The sequence below is a fragment of the Rhinoraja longicauda genome, chromosome 10, assembly GCF_053455715.1.
Source record: "Rhinoraja longicauda isolate Sanriku21f chromosome 10, sRhiLon1.1, whole genome shotgun sequence".
In the NCBI taxonomy this organism is placed as follows: Eukaryota; Metazoa; Chordata; class Chondrichthyes; order Rajiformes; family Arhynchobatidae; genus Rhinoraja; species Rhinoraja longicauda.
This window is the reverse complement of record NC_135962.1, coordinates 18,554,811-18,569,942: the sequence shown is the minus strand read 5'-3', so window position 1 is coordinate 18,569,942 and position 15,132 is coordinate 18,554,811. Positions and strand designations below refer to the sequence as shown.

General features: G+C 42.1%; 1 protein-coding gene across 4 annotated transcripts in view; it reads left to right on the top strand.

The window, feature by feature from the left end:
* Positions 1–6,534: 6,534 nt before the first annotated feature.
* max (myc associated factor X) overlaps positions 6,535–15,132 on the top strand; it is a 30,613-nt gene continuing 22,015 nt past the window's right edge. For 3 of the 4 annotated variants that reach the window (XM_078406315.1, XM_078406314.1, XM_078406313.1), the window contains exon 1: positions 6,535–6,748. In XM_078406315.1, the coding sequence (XP_078262441.1) occupies positions 6,713–6,748 (36 nt within the window). In that variant the 5' untranslated portion in view covers positions 6,535–6,712. Of the gene's footprint in view, positions 6,749–6,959; positions 6,987–15,132 lie in introns of all 4 variants that reach the window. The other variant, XM_078406317.1, reaches the window with a different exon arrangement.

Sequence of the window (15,132 nt, the reverse complement as noted above, 5' to 3'; positions counted from 1 at the left end):
ACCAGGGCCCTGTACAACTGCAGAAGGATCTCTTTACTCCTCTACTCAAATCCTCTCGTAAAAGAAGGCCAACATGCCATTAGCTTTCTTCACCGTCTGTTGTACCTACATGTTTACTTTCAGTGACTGGTGTACAAAGACACCCAGGTCTTGTTGCACTTCCCTTTTTCCTAATTTGACACTATTGGGGTAATAATCTGCCTCCTTGTTCTTGCCGCCAAAGTGGATAACCTCACATTTATCTACATTATACTGCACCTGCCATGCATCTGCCCACTCACTCAACCTGTCCAAGTCACTTAGCATCCTCTTCGCAGTTCACACTGCCATCCAACTTTGTGTCATCTGCAAATTTGCTAGTGTTGCTTTTAATTCCATCATCTAAATCATTATTACCTGTTGGAAATAGTGCGGCCCCAGCACCGAGCCTTGCGGCACTCCACTCGCCACTCCCTGCCATTCTGACAGGGACCCGGTTATTCCTACTCTTTGTTTCCTGTCTGCCAACCACTTCTCTAGCCATGTCAATACCCTACCCCCAATACCATGTGCTCTAATTTTGCCCACTAACCTCCTGTGTGGGACCTTATCAAAGGCTTTCTGAAAGTTCAGATACACTACATCCACTGGCTCTCCTTTTGTCATATTCTCAAAAAATTCCAGATTAGTCAAGCAGGATTTTCCCTTCATAAATCCATGCTGACTTGGACCAATCCTTTTACTGCTATCCAAATGCGCCGTTGTTACCTATTTAATAATTGACTTCAGCATCTTCCCCACCACCGATGTCAGGCTAACTGGTCTATAATTCCCCGTTTTCTCTCTCGCTCCTTTCTTGAAAAATGGAATAACATTAGCTACCCTCCAATCCATAGGAACTGATCCTGAATCTATAGAACATTGGAAAATGATCACCAATGCGTCCATGATTTCTAGAGCCACTTCCTTGAGTACCCTGGGATGCAGACCATCAAGCCCTGGAGATTTATCAGCCTACCCAATAATATTTCTCGCATAATGCAAATTTCTTTCAGTTCCTCTGTTTCCCTGGATCCTCTGTCCTCTAGTATATCTGGGAGATTGTTTTTGTCTTCCTTAGTGAAGACAGAACCAAAGTACCTGATCAATTCTTCTGCCATTTCCTTGTTCCCCATAATAATTTCACCTGTTTCTGCCTTCAAGGGACCCACATTTGCCTTTACTAATCTTTTTCTCTTAACATACCTGAAGCTTTTACTATCCTTCTTTATATTGTTGGCGAGCTTACCTTCATACTTCATCTTTTCAACCCGTATGCCCTTTTTGTTACCTTCTGATGTCCTTTGAAAGTTTCCCAATGGCTTCCCGCTACTCTTTGCTGTGTTATACACCTTTTCTTTTAGTTTTATCCCATCCCTAACTTCCTTTGTCAGCCACTGTTAAAACTGAGGTGAGAAGGAACTTTTTCACCCAGAGAGTTGTGAATTTGTGGAATTCTCTGCCACAGAGGGCAGTGGAGGCCAAATCACTGGATGGATTTAAGAGAGAGTTAGATAGAATTCTAGTGGCTAGTGGAATCAAGGGATATGGGGAGAAGGCAGACATTGATTGTGGACGATCAGCCATGATCACAATGAATGGCAGTGCTGGCTCGAAGGGACGAATGGCCTCCTCCTGCACCTATTTTCTATGTTTCTATAGTTGCCTCTTACTCCCCTTAGAATCTTTCTTCCTCTTTGGAATGAAATGATCCTGCACCTTCTGGATTATGCCCAGAAATTCCTGCCATTACTGTTCCACCATCATTCTTGCTGGTATCCTTTTCCAGTCGACCTTGGCTAGCTCCTCTCTCATGCCTTCACAGTCCCCTATGTTCAACTGCAACACTGACACTTCTGATTTAAACTTCTCCCTCTCAAATTGCAGATTAAAACTTATCATATTATGGTCACTACCTCCTAGCAGTTCCTTTACCTTGAGTTCTCTTCTTAAATCTGGTTGATTAGATAACACTGAATCCAGAATTGCCTTCTCTCTGGTAGGCTCTAATTCAAGCTGCTCTAAGAATCCATCTCGGAGGCACTCTACAAACTCCCTTTCTTGGGGTCCAGAACCCCAACCTGATTTTCCCAGTCTACCTGCATATTGAAATCTCCCATAACTACAGTGGCATTACCTTTGGTACATGCCAATTTTAACTCCTGCTGCAACTTGCACCCTATATCCAGGCTACTGTTTGGGGGCCTGTAGATAACTCCCATTCGTGTCTTCTTACCTTTACAATTCCTCGATTCTATTCACAGCTACTCTACATCATCAGTCTCTATGCCACACCTCACAAGGGACTGAATTTCATCCCTCACCAACAGAGCTACCCCACCTTCTCTGCCTATCTGCCTGTTCTTTCAAAAGGAGTAGCTCTGCTTGGTCTAATAATGTCCATAAATTGTTGCAGCAAAAGACTATTCTGGAACACTTAGATATATTTTTGCGAGACAGTCAGGTTATGAGCTCCAGGCCCCAATGTGATTACTTAAGTCTATAAATAAAGGATACTAATTACTCACCATATTAAGATAATTTCTTTTGGAACTTTCTACAAAGTGCAAGACAGTGATGCAATTGAATACCAAATGCCTCCTTCAAGAAAAAAGGTATGTCTATAGTTAATTTAATTAACTAATTAATATTATTTTTAACAATTTACTAGACCAACTGGACACGTTGGGCCCAAACCTCTCCCGCATTGGTGCAGCACTCTCTCCTCCCCCACTCCCCCCCCCACTCCATCCCCCTCAACCCCCCTTATCCTCCTTCCTCCCCCCCTCCCTAGGAGATAGATTTAAACTTTAAAATGTGAATAACTTTAAAAATATAACACCGATGTCAATGAAACTTCTTCCATTAGCACCAAAGGGACGACGGTGAGTAAGGTGGGCCTAAAATTGTTGCGCTATCATGTACCATTTTGGCTGTAGTTCAGGAACAAACAAACAAACAAGAGTTTTAGTATATAGATGTTTAATTTCTAATATCTAATAAATTGCTTAATCAACAAGTATTTTTGGAAGTTTCTGATTGCCAAGAGGTAAAGTTTCAGTGGGAAAGTTTATTTTCAACATTGTTATGGGTGTAGTTCGTGGGCTCACTCTCCCCACAACAATGCAATGGCATTTATGTGTGCAATACCTTCATTATCACAAAAACAATAAGGTTATCTGTGGGATTAGTAGAATGACACAATGATTAAAAAGTCAATTTCCACTTTTTTGGCCTCAATTCTGAGAAAAAGACGAGCAAGTTATCTTTATTGTATGAATACACACCTCTACACGTTTAATTTTCACTGTTCAACATGTTGAAGCCTTTGACTCATAATATGGCAGGAAGTCTATCAGCTGCAACCATAACATAGGTATTTACTATTTGTAGGGATAACATGTGATGTTCATCCATCTTACAAGGCAGTCATGGACTTCATGTGACATTATGTTGGAGGTGGAGGATGGCGGAGTGGAGCTTAGGTGCACATGATGTTCAATATAATAGGGCCAAATAAGACATTTGGGTTACTTATGAATATCTGATATCCAAGTGTAATGAGCTGGCACAAGTTTGAAGGCACCGTTTGGCCAAAACTGGAAACCTTTGTGGAACTGCTGAAATTTCTATTGCAAAATTTTGTGCAAATCACTAAATAAAATACATGCGTTCAAACCATAAATAAAACCATGGTTTCATTCTCTTTGATCTTCCAAAAATTCAACACAATTCTTTGAAGAAAAGTATCAGATTAGGGTGAAGATAATGCTTGTATCTCTTCAACTAATATGCTATCAGGAGTAAAAAATAGACTGAAAACTTACTCAAATTAATCAACCTGTTTAGATTTTAATACTGAAGGTAGACACAAAATGCTGGAGTAACTCAGCGGGACAGGCAGCATTTCTGGAGAGAAGGAATGGGTGACGTTTCGGGTTGAGACCCTTCTTCGAGTGTGAAGAAGGGTCTCGACCCGAAACATCACCCATTCCTTCTTACGACCCGAAACGTCACCCATTCACATAGTTTGTGAAAACCTTCAACAATTTTTTAATTAATAAAACATTAAGGTTTCTTTATCTCTTTATTTAAAGAATTCTAGAGAAGATCCTCAGTTTTAAATAACCACGCAGCAATTTTGTAGCTATGTTCACTTGTTTGGCAATTTCCCACCAGTGGAAGCATCTTGATATCTCTTCTTTCATGCCCCTCCAAGAATCTGATGTTTCAATAATATGCTTCATTCCTTGAAACTCCAAAGAGCTTCAAGCTATAAGAAAATGCAGATGCTTGGAACCGTGAGCAAAAAGCTAAGTGCTGGAGGAACTCAGCGGGCCAGGCAGCACCTGTGGAGGAGTGACAAACGTTTCGATTGGGACTCTTCTTCAGACTGATTCGAGTGGGGGACTCAGCACTATGAGTCTTCTTTTGTAAACCAGCATCTGCAGTTCTTTGTTTCTACTTAGCTTTCTAAGAAGGGAGACTTAACAGAGTATCACTGTCCAATCATTTGTTAGACCTGTAGATGAAGAGGTCAGACAAAGCAAGAACAAAAGTATAGATTTAAAATAAAGAAAATGCTTCAGTACACCTCGGATCTAGAATGTCCAAGATCTGAATGCTAATTCCCACATGAATAAAGTGGAAAATCCCTTAAAGACAGCTCTCAAACCAGAGGAATACAGCATGGAAACAGGCTCTTCAACTCAACTTGTTCATGCTGATCAAGATGCTCCAATTACACTAGTCCTACCTGCCTGTCCTAAACTTTTCCTGTTTCCTGTCAAAATATATTTTAAATATTGTTAAAGCACCTGCCTCAAGTGCCTTCTGGCAGCTCATTCCATATACCAACCACACTGTGTGTAAAAGGCTGTCCTTCGGGTTCCTATTAAATTGTTCCCCTCTCATCTTAAATCTATTTTATTTGGTTCTTGATTCTGCTACTCTGGGTAAACTCTGCATTACCCAATCTATTCCCCTCATGATCTTGTCCACCTCTACAAAATCAGCCTTATCCTCCTCAATTCCAAGCATTAAAGTCCTTGCCTGCCTAACCTCTCCCTATAACTGAGCTCCTCAAGTACAGGCAACATTCTTGTGAATCTTCTCTGCACTCTTCAAAACCCTTTGTAAGACAGGGTGATCAAAACACTGGTTCTGCGAGCTTCAGGGTAAACTCCATTAAAACATATGTTGCCCAGTATCATCCAGGAAATTTAGGACTTTCCTATGCATGGTATAGAATACACTTCCTATGCATATGGACATCCCAAGAAAGCAAAATCTGGGCCATTTGGTAATTAAATTCCTCACTCTCTTTAAACCCTTGCTTTCCGACTATTTCCACTTATTTTATCATCTACAATGAAGGTCAGTACAAAATATCTGCATGCCTCTGTCGATATCCTCATTCCACACTTGCCTTTGCCAATAAGCACCCCACAATTACTATTAGCACAATCTTTCCCTTTAATTTGTTGTTGAAATTCCTTGGTACACTTCTTGTTGGTTTTCTCATCTCTTTTTCCAATCACACCCCTCTCTCTCCTTATCTGTACCCACCTATCACTTGCCAGACTTTGTCCCGCCCCCACCTCTCTTCCAGCTGCCTCCAGCCCCTACTGGAATCAGACTGATGAAGGGTCCCCACCTGAAGCGTCACCTCATCCATGTTCCACATCTCCGGGCCTCACTAACTCCACTGCATGTTCTCCATGGATTCTGCCTAATTCGCTGACTTACTCTCACGCAAGTTGTGTTTTTTTTTTTGTTGTAAACCAGCACCTGTAGTTCTTTATTTCTACTTTTGCTTTTATTTGTCTTTTTTTGCCGTAATAACAGTGAGACAGGCACCAGAAGTGAGGGAAGCAACTCCAGATATTGATTTATACCGAAGAAGGGCATTCTTCTTCTCTAGAGATGCTGCCTGGCCCGCTGAGTTACTCCAACACATTGTGACTATCTTTAGCATCAGTGGGAGAACGCCATTGATGTTTCTGGTCGGGCCCTGTCTGATCTCCACAGGTCTGCAGAAATGTCCCGACTCCTCCGTCCATTTCCCTCCATTGAGAATTTGTATCCGCGTTGTCAGAAGAAAACCAAGGCATTTACTGGTAATGTTTAAGCAGAGAGAACACGAACACAAACAGCACGAGTACAATTCTTCGGCCAGAGTAAATCCTGACAACTCGCACCATGCTCACGCTGACAACAGTACTCAGTCCATCTGCAGCTCTGTCCTTCCCCAGGCAGCCATGTCATTCCCATGCCGCGAGGGATGCTGGGACAAGAGCCCAGCTCGGTCGCCGGAGGTGGAACTACATTTCCCAGACTGTCCTGCGTACAGACGCAACGTGCAACTTCCGCCGTCCTCACCTCCCCTGCGTGGAGAAAAACAAATGTGGTTTTCTGGGAAATGTAGTCTGAACGCGGGCGGTCCGGAACGCGTCTTGGTGACCTGCAACTACAACTCCCGAACGGCAACGCGCCGGGTGCGCGTGCGCAGTCGGGCCGGGGCCTTGGCGGCGGTGGAGTCACGAGTGGTTTCCGCTGGGTTTCTCCTGTGTGTTTATCTCCTTTTTCTTCCACGTTCATAAGGGTCGATACAGCCAACTTCCCCGTGGAGTTTTCACTTTCAGTTTTGAGATCGCCGCGTTTGTTGGTTTTTTGTTCTGCTTAAAATAAAAGCATGAGCGATAACGATGACATCGAGGTGGAAAGCGACGTAAGTCTGGACCGGCTGCCTCCCTCGGCCTTTTATTGCTGTGTGTTGGATTGAACGTGTTTGTTTTTATTCCCTCCTGATTATGTACATTTCTTTTTCCTTTCTCTAGTTGCGGATTTCCCTCCCCTCCCCTGTTCTCCGCCGATTTTTTTTTGGTGAATCTCCAGACTCTGGCCCTTTATGATCATTTTGTCACTTGTCTGTTTTTCAGGAAGAACAGCCGAGGTTTCAGACAGCGGTACGTAACGGAGGATTAACATAGACCCCGTGTCGACGCTTTGTTTTTTCATATTTATATCTAAAATTTAAACATCCCAAAACAATATGGATTCAATTTTTTTTTGTAATTGAAAAAAAAAATCACAATTGTTTCATGACCTGCCCCATCCCCCTTTCTCTCTTTAAGTACTTGGTTTGATTTGTAATCGTGAGTCTGGCTCGGGTGAAGGAGCCCCCGAGTCCACAAACAGGAACTGGCGATGTGTTGAAGGAAGGCCAGTGCAATCTTCCACGGAGCCTGTTCCTGGGCGATTATCCAACCACAGGCCTCAAGAGAGAAATCGGGTTTATTATTCACTTAAAAAAAACAAAAGCGATCGTTCTTAGCATTAAAGCGTACCTAAATAAGGCTCATTTTTTATTAGGGTACAATAAATCTAGCTGTCTTAGATATTTTTAAATATATTTAATATTTTTAACTTATTACTTTTTTTTCTAGTTATGTAATATACAGGATAAAAATATTGTTGCCCACAAGCCTCAACGCTCTTGTGACAATTAGATTACTGGAAATAGCTTGTAATTTTTTTGTTAGCCACTTTATTTCCTCGAACCCTGTCCATCCTCTTTCCCATCCCATCAATATGAAAGGTTTACTCGTGGAAAACCTGAGAAAAGTATTTTTTAAAACATGAAATTCGTCGTGACGCTCTTTTCCCCTTCCTCTTTTACAGTTGTGTAAATGTATTTCATACAGCGTCTCGGATGACCAGCTGCTGAAAAGGATTCTTATTCGTGTTCTTCAAGAAACATTTTAAAAAGATCATTAACAAATGTAAATAGTTAAGTTAGATGTACGAGGTTTTCTTTTGACTGTGGGTGTATAACACAAAATTGACTGGGAAGCTTGTATATATAATTCTTGATCAACTTATTATTGTACAAAACGTTTTATTTTCAAAAAAGTCTTAACTTGGTATTTAATGGCGAGTTGCCAAATGGCCTGTTGATTTGTGAGCATTGATAATTTTGTGTGTGTGTGTATTCTCCAATTGTAGGCAACTGAGATTGGTTTGATGTAGTAGGCAACATGTGATCTCTTTTGTCACATCTGTAAATTCAGCGGACTGTTGTGGAGGAGTCTGCAATCTTGTTGCTTGATTTCCCGAAAAGAAAATGCATTGAGAATGAGACTGCTTTTGAGGGAGTAATCGGGAAAAATGTTCATGCATTGTGTCACCCATAATTGAGTTAAACTTTATCTGTAATTAATTGACATCATATGTCAAGGAAATAGGTAATTTTGACCTGAGGAAAAGTAATGGGAATAAGAAATGTAAATGTGCATTTGTGGCTGGGAAATGGTAGGATTATAGATTACTTTTTAACATGAATGGTTGGAGACAAGAATTGTGATCTCACTGTGAATGTACACTTCGCAGTTTATGGAGTGAAATAAATTTTGTACTCCGAATAAAACTCATTTGTAATACTGCTGTTCCAAGCAGATTTATAACTTTAACTTAGTTGTGAATTAATTACAGATCGTGCTAGCTTTAATTTTCCTGAATTTCAAACGTCACCTTGATGACAATAGGAGTGTCTGTGCATGCTCTGAATTTTGCTGTATTTGATTTCAAAATAAGAGTTGTTTTTTAGAAACTTTTTTTTACACAAATGCATATGTAACTTTCCTGTTTCATAGCCTTCTGTTGCACCCAAATATTTCCTTTGCTATTCAATTGAAGCAATTTCAACAATAAATCTACACACTTTTGGCACGTTCAAATTTGGCCCTTAATAAAGGATTTGGATTGGTGCTACTTTCATTCGCTGATGCATTACTTGTAGCAGGCTGAACTGTACGAGCATGTTTGATGAAAACCCACAGGGATTTCTTTAGCAGAGTTTTTCCATTACTGTAACTTTTAAATGCTTATGCATATAGTTTTGGAACATAAGGAAAAGGGCTTGTGTCTAATTGACCACCCTCTTTCTCTTTGAAACTTCACCCACCCATGTTCTCCAGAGATGCTGCTTGACCTGCTGAGTTACTCCAGCACTTTGTCTTTTTTTTGTAAACCAACAACTGCAATTCATTGTTTCTCTTTTGCTTCCCACCCCCTTTCCACCAATTTCCCACATACCTGCAGTCAGGTCATTTATTGGTTTTCTTGATTCCCTCAGAGCCAACTACCCGGTTTTGAATATGCTTATTAACTGTAAGCCCTCTTGGATAGTGATTTCCAAAGAGTTTCTACTTTCTGAGTGAATAAACAGCTCCTCATCTCTGATACACATGGCTGACAGTTCGAAATGAATCTCCAGGCTGGAAATCTGAAATGACAGAAATTGCTCGAATCACTCACTTAGATCGAGAAGTATCTGTGGATATAGAGCCAGATGAAGGAACTTTGACCTGAAACTCTATTCTAATGACCTGAGTGAGTTCTCTTTTGCAACTTGCCACAACCAACATTTCCTGTTGTTGTGGCTGGCTACTTATTCTGAGACCTGCCTGGTTCTAAACACTAGTTTAGATTTGTTATTTTATTGTAATTGCCACCAGATTTCAATGGAATTCCTTGTTCATGTGAATTTCAGAGTAAACAGTGTACAGTAATGATAAATACAGTAACAAACATAAGGTATGCAAAACATCACAATAGTATGACGATCGTGCAATCTTAAGTAGCACTAACTAGAGGTCAATAGGAGAATAATCAAATGAGGTAATTAAATAAATGAGAGTAGGTGTATGTGACAGCACCTCCACAAAGGTGATGATTTGTTCGGGAGTTTGGTAGAGCGGTGAAGAAGCTGTTCTTAAGTTTGGACGCCTGTTTTTGTATCTTTTGTAGCCCCTGTATCTTTTCCCTGAATACAGTGACTAGTGGGGTACCGCAAGACTTGGTGCTGGGACCATGGCTATTTACAATATACATTAATGACTTAGATGAAGGGATTAAAAGTAACATTAGCAAATTTGCGGATGACACAAAGGTGGGTGGCAGTGTGAACTGTGAGGAGGATGCTATGAGGATGTAGGGTGACTTGGACAGGTTGGGTAAGTGGACAGATGCATGGCAGATGCAGTTTAATGTGGATAAATGTGAGGTTATCCACTTTGATGGTAAGAACAGGAAGGCAGATTATTATCTGAATGGTGTCAAGTTAGGAAATGGGGAAGTACAAAGAGATCTGGGTGTCCATGTTCATCAGTCACTTAAAGTTAGCATGCAGGTACAGCTGGCAGTGAAGAAAGCTGATGTCATGTTGGCCTTTATGACAAGAGGAGTTGAGTATTGGAGCAAAGAGGCCTTACTACAGTTGTACAGGGCCCTAGTGAGACCGCACCTGGAGTACTGTGTGCAGTTTTGGTCTCCAAATTTGAGGAATGATATTCTTGCTACTGAGGGCGTGCAGTATAGGTTCACTAGGTTAATTCCCGGAATGGCGGAACTGTCGTCTTGAAACACTGGAGCGATTAGGCTTGTATACGCTGGAATTTAGAAGGATGAGAGGGGATCTTATTAAAACGTATAAGATTACTAAGGGATTGGACACGTTAGAGGCAGGAAACATGCTCCCAATGTTGTGGGAGTCCAGAACCAGGGGCTACAGTTTAAGAATAAGGGGTTGGCCATTTAGCACAGATGAGGATTTTAACCACGTGTTTTTTTTAATCTATTACAAATCTCAAATTGTGGAGTGCAGAGGCAAATAAATAAATGATGCGTCTTTGTCCCAAACATTATGGAGGGCACTGTGTACCCAAACTCTTCCTTGTACTCTGCCTCATCGCTGTTGATTCCCAGCCAACAACGGTATCCTCGGCGAACTTAAAAGATCGAGTTGGCACTGATCTTGGCCACACATTCATCGGTCTAAGGGAAGTAGAGTAGTCGTCTTAGCTTGCAACTCTGAAGACCCCAGTGTAGAAGGGTGGAAACGTAATGATCAATTTTAACTGACAGGTCTGCGTCAATCAAATAATAAGATTCCAGCATTTGCACCATAAATCCTGGAAATAGACAACAGGTGCAGGAGTAGGCCATTCATCCCTTCGAGCCAGCACCGCCATTCAATGCGATCATGGCTGATCACTCTCAATCAGTACCCCGTTCCTGCCTTTTCCCCATACCCCCTCACTCCGCTATCCTTAAGAGCTCTATCCAGCTCTCTCTTGAAAGCATCCAACGAACTGGCCTCCACTGCCTTCTGAGGCAGAGAATTCCACACCTTCACCACTCTCTGACTGAAAAAGTTCTTCCTCATCTCCGTTCTAAATGGCCTATCCCTTATTCTATAACATCTTGTGGTTCTTAAAAATACTTGCGCTTACATTCTTTTTCTTCAATCTTCTAGTTATGAATTTAATGTTCTTTCTGAGGGTTTTCACCAGGGGCTGTGTTTTCTCCTACTTACCAATGATGCGAAAGTCATTCAAAAAAAAAACAAAGTGCCGGAAAAACTTCAGGGAGTATCTGGAGAATATAGATAGGTGATGTTTTGGGTTGGGACCCTTTGTGACTGATTAAAGTGGGAGAGGAGGGAGAAAGCTGAAAGAGAGACGGGGGCAGGACAAACATTGCCTATCCCTATCCTCCAGAGCATGACTTGCTGAGTTACTCCAGGAATGTTCTGTTTTTTTTGTTGTAAACCAGCATCTGCAGTTGCTTGCATCTATTCTCCATGTGAATGTGGTAGATTAATTGGCCAGTGTGAATTCCTTTTGTGCATAGGTGTGTTTAAATTCTGGAGGGAGATGATGGAAATTTGGGGCGAATAAGATTGTGTAGATGCGTTATGCTTAATGGTCAACGTGGAATTGGTGGCCGGAAGGACCCATTTTCATGAAAACCTTTGCAAGCAATGATTCTTATCAATTATGATTGAACTACTTCAAAGTAGAATATGTTGTTACATCTGATCTCAGAACTCAGGACTCCAGATTTGGCTTCACCAGAGTTATGTTTTCTACACTTATTAGGTCTTCCAAAATATATGGCCGAGACTGTTAAAATGGTTTGCTACAATGTCAGTAGAAATAAAAAAATAAATGAAAAGCTGTTTTTCCCTTTTGAGGAGAGTGTTATTGACCCATTGTGGTTCAATTCACAGGTTTTAAAGTTAAAATGACTTGCCTTATATTGGTGTAATTATAGTCATCCCCTTTTCTTAAGGTTAAGAATAGGTACCAATAGCTGATAGCTATATTTTTTAAATCTCTTCGCTAGAGTAAAAAAAAATGTGTTTGAGTCATTTGAGTGTTAAAGGTCATTTGCGTGGTATGGATAAATATAAACAAACTGCTTGGTACCACTACATTTCATGGGTGCTGGAATTATATTGTGAAAAGATTGGATAATTGTATTTTACGATGATATATATAAAATATAACTAGAAATGGGCAGAATGATGGCACAGCGGTGGAGTTGCTGCATACAATGCCACAAACCCGGTTTCTATCCTGGCTACGGGAGCTGTGTGCACAGAGTTTGTACATTCTCCCTGTGACCTGTGGGTTTGCTCCGGGTGCTCCGGTTTCCTCCCATACTCCAAAGATGTATAGGTTTATACAATTGTAAATTGTCCCTCGTGTGTAGGATGGTGTTAGAGTGGGAATCATTGGTCGGCATGGACTCAGTGGGCCGAAGGGCCTGTTTCCTCACTGCATCTCTAAACACCAAATACTATACTCTTAACTGTTTTTATTTATCTTGATCACAGTCTTTGGTGATGGCTAGATTTTAATTACCAGTGTCGAATGTGGCCTGTCAAGTTTCTTTAATTCAAATCTGTTTTGGCTAAACTTAATTAAAAAAATAAATCGACAAAACTTTTTTATTCTTGTACATGATCCTGGTATGGTCAGGATTTGCTGCCAGTTCTTAATTACTCATGAATGCACAAGTAATTTGCCTTCTCAAACCATTGTGGCCCATATGATCAAGGCATGTCCATGATGCTATGAAGGAGAGAGTTACGTCATTGTAATCTGATAATAATAAAGGATGGCCTGTGTATTGCCAAGTTAGGAACATGTCTGACTGGGAGTTGGTCGTGACACCTTGTGACCTTTAAAGTACTTGAAACGGTCTAGTCAGTCTTGAAGGTGGCACACCCTATAGTGACAATATACCAATGGTGGAGTGAATACGAGCAATGACAGATAGGATGCCTTTGAGCTGACTATTTTGCCCAAGGCGATGTTGAACAATTGGTATGGCAGTAAACTTCCAGGCAAGTACATATTTCCTCATGCTCATGACTCGCTTTGAAGATGGTGGCTGAGTTTTGCGAGATGTGATGGTGAGTCTCTTGCCACATATTACCCAATCTTTCTACTGCACTTACAGTTACAGCGTTTATGTGGCTGCTGCAGTTACGTCTCTAATCATAATTGACAGAGATTGTTATTCTGAAGATTTGGCAATTGTAATGTTGAATATCAGATGGAAGTAGTCAGATTGTCTTGTTGGAAATGGTCACTGGTAGCTCATGCAACTATCTTTTAAAACGTGCTTCATTTCTGCCTTGAAATTAATGTTGCTTGGTGGAATGCAGAACATTGTGCTAGTTTTACTGTGTGAGGGTTCTAAGGCCCCCTCAGTCATGGCTGACCATGGGTGATGCATCCTAGTTGGCTGCTTGCTCCAAACCTCGGCTAGAGCAGCGTCACTTGTGGCTGAAGAGATCAATGCGGGAGTGACAGTCTCTGTAGCAAAGGTCACATTTATGTGTGGGCTCTGGTTTGTTGAAGTTGCTGCGCTCCTTTCTGCGTGCCCACTTGTCTGCCGCTGCATTCATCAGTTTCTCTTCCCCCGTTTTGAGATGTTGGTTCAGAGTACCTCTCCACCTTGTGCGGTCAGCTGCAGGGTTCTCCCAGGACTCCACATCGATGTCGAGCGCCTTCACATCTCTCTTGCAGACATCCTTGTAACGTAGCTGGGGGCGGCCGATGGTTCTCCTCCAAGATGTCAGCTCTCCACCGCAGTCTGCACTGCCTGAGTAGAGTGTACATACTGGGAAGGCCAGCGCGAGACAGAATCTCGGCGTTGGACACTCTATCTTGCCAGGATATACCCAGGATACAGTGAATGCTTCTAAGGTGGAAGGTGTTGAATATTCTCTCCAGTCTGGCAATATATAGTCCATGTCTCACTGCCTCACAGCAGCGTGCTGTTGACACAGGTGTTGTAGACTGCTATCTTTGTCTTCACTGTCAGCTTTGGGTTGGTCCACACTCGAGTTGTGAGGGGATCGAGAATCGTAGCTGCCTTCCCGATCCTCTTGTCAATCTCTGTGTCCAAGGAGAGGTTGTCGGTGATGGTACAGCCGAGGTACGTGAACTGATGGACGGCATTAAGTTCGTAGTCATCGATGATGATGACAGGCGGTGCCTCTATCCTCCCCCAGGACATTCGTCTTCTTCAGGCTGATGGTCAGCCCTTGCAAGCCCGATAGAAGCGAACTATCAGTGACTGTAGTTCCTGCTGGGTGAGGGACACAACTGCTGCGTCATTGGCGAACAACATGTCTGATGAGAGCTTCATGTACTTTTGTCTTGGCTCTGAGGCAGGTGAGGTTGAAGAGCTTGCCATCTGATCTAGTACGCAGGTAGATCCCCTCTGTTGCGGTGCCGAAGGCATGTTTCAGGAGCAGAGCGAAGAAAATCACAAAGAGTGTGGGAGCGAGGATGCAGCCTTGTTTGATGCCACTGCGGATGTCGAAGGGCTCCAAGAAGCTGCCATTGAACTACACTGTCCCCTTCGTGTTGATGTGGAAGGATTCTATCATGCTCTGCCGTTTTGGTGGGCAGCTGATCTTTGGGAGAGCCTTGAATAGGCCATCTCCGTTGACGAGGTCTAACGCTTTGGTGAGGTCAATGAAAGCAACATACAGGGGCATCCGCTGTTCTCTGCACTTCTGGAGCTGGCGAAGGGAGAATACCATGTCTACTGTTGACCTTCCTGCTCGGAAACCGCACTGTGACTCTGGGTAGACACGTTCTGCCAGCTGCATGGGGGTATTAGCTAAAGATTGGTAAACTGAATTCAGAGATCTGCAGTCATCTGTGCTCATGATGGTGTTGCGTCTTGACAATGGCCTGGGATGTTATCTTGATAAACTTTTGCAATAGTGTCCTATAATTATGATAC